Source organism: Otolemur garnettii, unplaced genomic scaffold (genome assembly GCF_000181295.1).
Source record: "Otolemur garnettii isolate 467f Iridium unplaced genomic scaffold, OtoGar3 scaffold00155, whole genome shotgun sequence".
NCBI lineage: Eukaryota > Metazoa > Chordata > Mammalia > Primates > Galagidae > Otolemur > Otolemur garnettii.
This window is the reverse complement of record NW_003852550.1, coordinates 587,377-596,081: the sequence shown is the minus strand read 5'-3', so window position 1 is coordinate 596,081 and position 8,705 is coordinate 587,377. Positions and strand designations below refer to the sequence as shown.

Here is an 8,705-nt window from a genome sequence, read left to right as displayed (position 1 = left end):
AAAAAAAAAAAAAAAAAAAAAAAAGTTACCTTTAAAGATCTCCTTGAATGAGAAAGGGCAGCCTCGTAGGAGGTTTCGAGAAATGAAGGATGATCAGTGTTATCCCTTTTTCTTGGTAGGAAGATCGTTGACAGCATACCTGTTAGCCTCAGCTTTCTTTAGATACCTGTTGATAAATTACCTTGGCCTTTCTCCTCCCTTGCTTCCTGCCCAGGGTATTTCCTTATACATTGAACCAAGATGCTTCAGGCCGGGAAGGGATCACGCAGTATGATTTGCCCTCCCTAGGGGCTGCGGCGCTGGATTGTCTTTTTCATAAGCCAATATGATAATTTAGTAACTTTGTGCGTGTGGAGGGGGGATAGGTCTTTCCTTATCTAAAATCAAATGTTGAGGAGACCCACGTTGTACCCTCCTCCTCCGCTTGTGCTGTGCCCTCCTCCCTAGGGGCTGCGCTGGATTGTCTTTTTCATAAGCCAATATGATAATTTAGTAACTTTGTGTGTGGAGAGGGGAGATAGGTCTTTCCTTATCTAAAACCAAATGTCGATGAGACCCACGCTGTACCCTCCTCCTCCGCCTGTGCTGTTCGCGCTGCCCGCGGCCGCCAGGGCCACCATTCGGCAGCTTGTACTAAGATGGCGCCCGGTAAACAACAAAGGCTTTGATGAATACACGAAGGAACTAGGAGCAGGGCTAGCTCTATGAAAAATGGGTGCTGGCTCGGTGCCTGTAGCTCAGTGAGTAGGGCGCCAGCCACAGGCACCGAGGCTGGCGGGTTCAAGCCTGCCCAGGACTACTAAAGAGCAATAACAACTGCAACCAAAAAATAATAATAATAAATAAAGAGCCGGGTGTTGTGGTGGGCACCTGTAGTGCCAGCTACGCGGGAGGCTGAAGCAAAAGAATCGCTTAAGCCCAAGAGTTTGAGGTTGCCGTGAGCTGTGACGCCACAGCATTCTACCGAGGGCGACATAGTGAGACTCGGCCCCTCTCCCCAAAAAAAAGAAAAGAAAAGAAAAATGGGTGCAATGGCCAAACCAGATGGTATCATCACTTGAGACAGCAAAAACTTTACCTTAAAAACTGAGAGCACTTTGAAAACAACATAGTTTTCTTGTGTCTTGGGAGAGAAGTTTGAAGAAACTGCAGCTAATGGCAGAAAAACTCAGACTGTTTGCATCTTTACAGACGGTGCATTGGTTCACCGTCAAAAAAGGGATGGGAAAGAAAGCACGATAACAAGAAAATTGACAGATAGGAAATTAGTGGTGGAATGCATCATGAACAATATCACCCGTACTCGGGTCTATGAAAAAGTATAATAAAAAATCCATCATCACTCTGGGCGGGAATTAGTCACGAGAACAAACAAGCTTGGTTCAATGAGCAAGTCTCCATACTGCTTTTTTTCATTACTGTATTCAATTATCTTTATCACAAATATTTTACACGCAACTATTTCAAAGTGTTGGTTTAATTAAGTTCCTCCCTTTGGTTAATAAACAGTTTGTGCTAATAAAAAATAAATAAATAAAATGCCATGCTTACAATTTGAGCACCCCCTTATCAGTAATAAGGTGCCTAGAGGCTGATTTTTTTTTAATCAGATGGCTCTTTTGTGAGTATAAAATGCAAGAATATTTTGCCAATGCAAGAATATTTTGCCAATAAATATGTGTGTGTTATACTTAATGTAAACATTTTCAGAGTTGAACTTCTTGAGTTGAGGGTGGGAAAAAAGAGGAGAAAAGCTTTTTTAAAGGGATGGTCACTAAGAGGTTTTTACAAAGGCTACCCTTATTGTTTATTATGTGTTTATGGAAAATCATTTACATAGTGATCTAAGTCTATAGAAATACCACAAAATTAGAAGCTTATTTCAAACATTCTTGAAATGAAAAGCTTATTTCAAATGTTGTCATGTTCTAGTTTTTACAGATAATTACATTTCAAATGGTACCAAGATGAGAGAGGATATAAGGAAATAGAATGTCTAAATATTTTCCATTTCAGTAAGTTATTTCTAAGTTTTGCTCTCCATACACTACAAAAATAATGTCTACTGATGGGAATTATTAGTCCAACAGCCAAGAACCTGCTTACACTATTCAGATATGGAAAATCTAAGAGTAAAATTCTCTTAAACCATCTAAATTAAGGCTTCCTGGCACATCCTCCTATATCCCATACACTAGAGCACGTAATAGAATATAGTCCCATAATTCCACCCATGTAGTAGTTCCCATCTATCAAGCAGAGCAAATTGTTTATTTGTGGTTAATTATAAATTATTTTTAATTCTATAAAACCAGGTGGTAAACTTAAGTGCTATAGAAAAGATATTAACCTTATCAGCCAGGAGAAGCAAGGGATAACATAAGGAAACCGTAAATATCCACAAAGGTGAATTAACTTCTCTCAGTGAAGGAACATCACTTTATTGGTAAAACAGCCTTATATACAACACAATTTTCTACAAGATGTTCTACCTGCTATAAGCCAGGACAATTAAGGGCCAGTCATCTTCCAACTGCAAGTGTTTCAAAAATTTAGCAAAGGGGCCTCAGAATCCTAACTTCCAAACTGGTCTCTTGCTATAACCATCCTAGAGTTGTCGGTTGCTTGTATTTTATTATTAAAAAATGGAGTCAACTAACTTTACCAAGTCCACACCTAAATTATACTGCTGGTGATTATTGCCAATTATCACATGGCAAAAAAACGCAATGTTAAAGTACAATCATTAACATTTCAAGATTGTCATCTTTTCCTCATTAAACAAAACGTATATGGTAATGTAAGGGACGGCATAGAACACTAGATTTTAGCACATAAAATGGACAAAGGCAGGCTTATGCTGGCATACAGTCAAGCTCTATGAGAGCTAATCCAAATGTGGATTTGCAGTAAAGCACAGCAAAGCTCGTGCCTTCACAATTTTAAGCAAGAATACAGTAATTGAGCAGTCATGAAAACCAGCACCAAAATCTGGACCAAAAAGAACCAAACAAACCTTAAAAACATCTCTTTGTTCCTTTCTAATCCTCTGCCTAATTTATATGGAACTGTAGCAGCAGTTTACATGTAGTAATTTCAAGCACCTTGTCAATACCACATGTAAAATAATCATGCAGTGATATAAGCTGACCATTAAGACAATAGGGCTCTGGTAAAAATCTTGGTTTATTTCATCAAATTTTTTCTTATTCTAGGGATACGGGGACTAGTAAATGGGGGATGGAATACAGATAAACAGGTACAACTTGTCCACGCTTTAAGAAAGCCTATCAATATCCAATGTACTCAATATTGATATGAAGTCAGTAGATGAACTAATACACACCCACACAATTTAATTCCAATTGTGGCGAGTAGGAAGGCACCAGGGGGTAGGGGAGGAGAGAAGGGAATTGGTGTGCTTTTACTTAATGGGCACAATGTAAGGGTATATGGTACACCCCCTGAGTGCTGGGGCACAACCACAATAGGGACCTTACCTAACAAGCTCAAATAGTGTAACCTAATCGTTTGTACCCTCATATGAATCTGACATAAAAAAGAAAGCATATCAAATAAAAAATCAAACACACAAAACAAGGAGTGATTGTTTAAACAAGGATTAGAACAAGTTAAAAAAAAAACATTTAATACTACATTACAATGATTTGATTCTACCCAAGAATTTGATTTACCTTGTATTTTCTCAGAAACATAGTTGTAGGAAGTGAAATTACAAGGTCACCTCCTCCATAAATCTTCACTCAACTCTTCAGTCATTTGGTTCTAATGATAATTTACTTGGTTTTCTTAGGTTATCTTCCTCCCCCCTTATTCTAACTCTCCCAACTCCCATCCAGATTGTAGCACAGCAAAGGCAGAGAAATGTGGGCAGAAGCATCAGTAAAAATTCTGGTCAGGTAAAATTATTGTGAACCAAAATATAAGCCTATTTCTGAGGCTGTAACACAGAGCCATAAAATCTATTTTAAATATATCTCAACCTATTCTCAATGGACTCAAATGGATAAATTTACATCACTGGGTAATTATGAACATTGAGTCTCAATTTTTAATCTAGAAAACATTTGCATATATTAAATAGACTTCTGCAAAATAACACTTGTAATTTTTAAAAATCAGAAAATGACAAAATGTCAAGTTTAACAGGGCAATTTTTGTGGCTGTATTTTCAAGAGAGCCTTTTAGAAGATGACAAAGATTAACAGGTCTTGCAAAATTTTTTTTAAATGTCCTGCAAAACCTCAGAATTCTCTCCACCCCGGAACTGGTCTGAAAAAGAACAAACAGCACTTGTTTACCACCATCTGCACACTGATTTGAAACTTAGTATCTTTCTTTGCATTCTCTCAACTCGTGAGAGGCACCATTTTGTAGAAGAAAAAGCAAGGTCACCTCCTCCATGAATCTTCAGTCTAATTTACCCGATTGTTCTAGGCTATCCTCCTCCTCCATTATCCCTCCCTCGCCCCCTTATTTGTGAGCGCAGTTTAGGCAGAGCATTCCCAATGGCACACAGTAGGTGCTTAAGGTTAAGTAAATGAAAGAATTTGAGGAATGTTATCCAACAAGAAAGAAATGAGGATGGGTCTAAAACGCAGATTATTTTACTCATTCCTCGCCATCACGCTCCCTAAATTATACCTGGTTCATCACCTCAAAGCCACACAGGGCCAAACCAGAAACTTCCACGAAGAAGCGTTCTTGTCTCCTCAGCGTCCAAAAGTTTAAATGCCCCTACCAAGATAAACGGTCTCAAAATAACATTCTTCGTAGACTTTAAACATTTGGCCAAGAAACAGTTCTTGTTAAGAATTGGGGGCAGCGTGGGTCAGGCAGGATCAGTTAAACTTGCGTTAAATTGGTTCGGCTTACAACTATGGCTTTGAATAAAGGCACAGCGCCAGACACTCAAAGAGAAATTTATTACGATGTTATAATAGCCTTTGAAAAGGGATCCCAAGGATTAAAAACTCCGAGGCAAAGTAAAAGATGCTAATTGGGAGGGATCAGGAATTCTGAGCCCTGCTCCTAGACCTTCCCCGCCTCCATGCCTCCCCGCCTCCTAAATCTCTCTTTTGAAACCCATCTCCCAGGATGTGATAGAGGCGCCTTCCTTTCTCCCCGCCATCCCCGCGCCTCCACCCCCATACCCTTGCCCTCCCCAACGTGATTATCGGTATGGGTTTTGTGAAAAAAGTTAAGTCCACAACCGCAAACTGGTCCTCGTCACCAGCCTAAATGCGATCTGTCTAGGTCGAACACTTGCGATCGGCGACCCCTCCCCCCCCCACGGGAACCGACAGGGCAGGTACCCGTTTCTACCTCGGCCTTAGGAAGAACCGCTCCTCCCTTCCCCCGTTCCACCCTAAGAGCAACTAGAGTCTAGTGAGGCATTCCCGGGACTTGGAGATGGGAGCGGAAAGGTGGTAGCGGGAGAACTCCGGTCCCTCCACCCCGGGTTGAGGATCCAGTGGCGGGTAGCGACGAGGAACTGTTTCCCTCACCTCCTTTTAACTAACAGCGAACACGGCCCTGAGGTAGGTGGGGTGACCAAAGCTTACCTGTGAGCCCCCCTCCGCCTTCCTCTTGGTAGCCCCGACGCCGCTGCAGCACGAAGTAGTCGTTGGACCTTTCCATCAGCCACAGCTTCAGCGCATTTTTCAGGAGCACTTCCTCGGGCTTCAGCCACATCGTGAAGAACTTTGTGCCTCCCGGGAGCAGCGACCTGGGTGTGCACCTTTCCTCACCCTCAAACCGTTCCTCCTCTTCTACTTCTCCCACCAAATCTTCCGTACGCGGCAGCAGCTAGGTTTAGCTTCTACACGCTTCCCCCAACCCTCCCTTCTCTCACACGTAGGCAGCAAGATTGCCAATTCCCACCCACAGCGCTACCGCCCGACTGGGAAATAGTCCCGCTCCTTCACCTCTTGGGAGTTGTAGTTTGCTACTCGCTTTCCCGTACTCACGCTACTGGAGCGCGAGACTACACTTCCCATAATACACTGGGTGAGAACTGGGAGGGGGGTGCTTTCAAAACGGGTCCCGCCACCAGTTAAGCGTGTTTTGCCTAGCGAAGTTTAAAGCGTTTTTTTGTTCAAATAGATGAACCCCGGGTATAAAAGTGTTGTTTCCAAAAACATTAAGCTGTAGAAAACAAAGTTTCCGGAATTTTGGAGTAATGTCTCATTCTGGGAAGCAGCAGTGGCAGCAACTAAAATTTAAAGAGCGCCAACTATGTACTTACGCGACCTCGGATAATCCTCCAGAAATCTTTAGGGGGGGATTTCTCCCCCACTTTGCACATTAATTAATGGGAGCGCTGATGAGTGAAGTGACTCATCCAAGGTCACACAGTCAGTGATAGATTCCGTGTCTAAATCCAGAATTCTTGCCTAGATTTAGCTTTCTGGTCTTATAGGAAGACTCAAATCTCCAGAATCCATATATTGTCTTCACGCCATGCGCCCCTCCTTTCCCCTCACTGCCGCCTCTGTTTACTCTAAGAAACCACAGAAAATATCTTGTCCGACTTTCCATTTGGGAATCTAAACAATTGATAAGCATTTTTTCTTTCTTAAGCTCTTTTTAAGAAAAACTGATACACAGCTGCTTGAACACTAAGGTGAGTAAAGTGCATTATTTGCGTAACATCGTTGTGATGAAATTATCAGGGGGATTTTTTTATTTATTGCGACAACTAAGTCCACTAAAAATTAGAATGCGTTAACAGCGAAAAGAGGTTTATAGGAAGGAACAAGTATTGAGGCAATGTACAAGCAAAGGGCTCTGGCAAGCTGTTTTGAAAATGAAGCCTCAAGGATTATATTATATATCATTATAAGCACTATATATCGGGTGGGGCACACGCAGATGCCAAGTCCTGGAATCGAGGAACTCTACCTTGGAGGAATGCTTCCGTTTAATCCTCCAAAGATGGGGCCATCTTGAGTAAGGCTGACACGTGCTCCAAGCAGGGATTTTTCTCACGGGTGAGAAAAGGGAGACTTTGGGATGCTCTTCTACTAAATGGCCATACATAGTCCCCAGGCAGCTTTCTGGATAGTATGGAAAGAAGCAATCATCCCAGAGCCCAGACTGCTATGTATCCTTGGAAAAAGCCATCCCAATTTGAATAAGTACTTAGGAAGAGAATATCTTTTTGTTGTTGTTAAAGATTTTATTTATTTATTTTTTGAGTATTTTTTTATTTTTTCAAATTAATATGAGGGCACAGTTTTTAGGTTACACTATTCTCACTTCCAGGGTAAAGTTCCATTTGTAGAAGAGCTCCTCACCCGGGGGGCGTCTTATAGACCCTCACAATGTGCGATGTGGTGAATCCCCCTCATGCCCTCCCTCCTTGTGCCAGACGTCCTGCCCCTTCCCCCCTCCTCCTTCCCTCTAACTCTGAACTGGACTATATTAGTGCTTTATTGTTCTTATGAGCATGTATTTGTTTATATATTGATTTCATATTAGTATGGAGTACATTGGATATTTATTTTTCCATTCTTGCTATACTTTGCTGAGAAGAATGCATTTCAAACGATCAGTAAATGTAGCATAGGTAGAGAGATATGAGGTGTCCCTCTTCCTTTTCACTTTTTTTTCTGTTTTGTATTTCCTTCCACATCAAACCACATTCTTTTCCAATACCCTTAAAGGTTAGAGTTGTGGCAAAGGCTGTCCCTAACTGGGTGGCTTTTCTACCTCTTTACTCCGCAACTCCATGCGGGTATATCCACATGATCCCGATTACAGGATCAGGCCCACTTTTGGCTCAGAACAGGGTATTTAGAGACCTCATCCTTTAGTAAATAGATATTCCACTGATTATGTAAAGAAAACTTTTTTTTCCAATTAAATTACATCTGTGATATAAAATTATGACTTAATCATAAACAATTTATTTCAAGTCTTTTCAAGTAAAAGTATTTTTCTGAAAGTACCTTAAAAAATGTAGCCTGTCACTCTATTCAATATTTAATTATGCATATTAATGTAAACTGCTTAGGGGAGGAGGACTGGGATTGCAAACTGCCTTGAATATCATTGCTGGTTCTGTCCTGGTGCTTTATATATATTGCCACTTAATTTATATTAACCAGCTTGAGCATTTTTACATGCTTACTTTGCAGCTGAAGAAAAGGAAGCTCAGAGAAGTAATTTACCTAAGATCATACAGCTAAATAAATAGCAGAGATGGAATTTGCACCTATATTTGTGTGACCATAAACCATGACACTATATTGCATCTATGCATATGGTCCATAAATATCTCAAATACAACATGTCCAAAGCTGATCTAATTTTTCCAGTATTCCCCCTGCCTGATGTTGTTTCTTCTGCTAGATTCTTAGTTTAGAGAACTACTCTTTACTAAGACACTGGAGCTGAGAATCTTGTGGTTATCTTTTTTTCTTTTTATCATCAGCTTTAAAAAAATTCAAATTATTATGGGGTACATACGATTTGATTACTTAGTTTGCTTTTGTGTGGATAAAGGCAGAGTTATAGGGTGGTGTCTCTTTGTCCCAGAAAGTGTGTGATAATATCTAGGCAATGTACTCATTGGGTGGGAATTTTACCCATCTCCTCTTCCTCCCCCCAATTTTAAATTTCACTGAGTTTTTTTGTTTGTTTGTTTGTTTTCTTTTTCTTTTTTTTTTTTTTTTTTTTTT

The 8,705-nt window shown here is 40.6% G+C and overlaps 1 protein-coding gene and 1 pseudogene across 1 annotated transcript in view; one reads left to right on the top strand and one right to left on the bottom strand.

The window, feature by feature from the left end:
• The window catches only part of TBC1D8B (TBC1 domain family member 8B), a 64,914-nt gene extending 59,035 nt beyond the window's left edge, over positions 1-5,879 (bottom strand). The window contains exon 1 of the mRNA XM_003799719.3: positions 5,586-5,879. Coding sequence (XP_003799767.1) covers positions 5,586-5,715 — 130 coding nt within the window. The 5' untranslated portion in view covers positions 5,716-5,879. The remainder of the gene's footprint in view (positions 1-5,585) is intronic.
• Positions 550-1,325, top strand: LOC105888006 (annotated as a pseudogene).
• Positions 5,880-8,705: the final 2,826 nt, after the last annotated feature.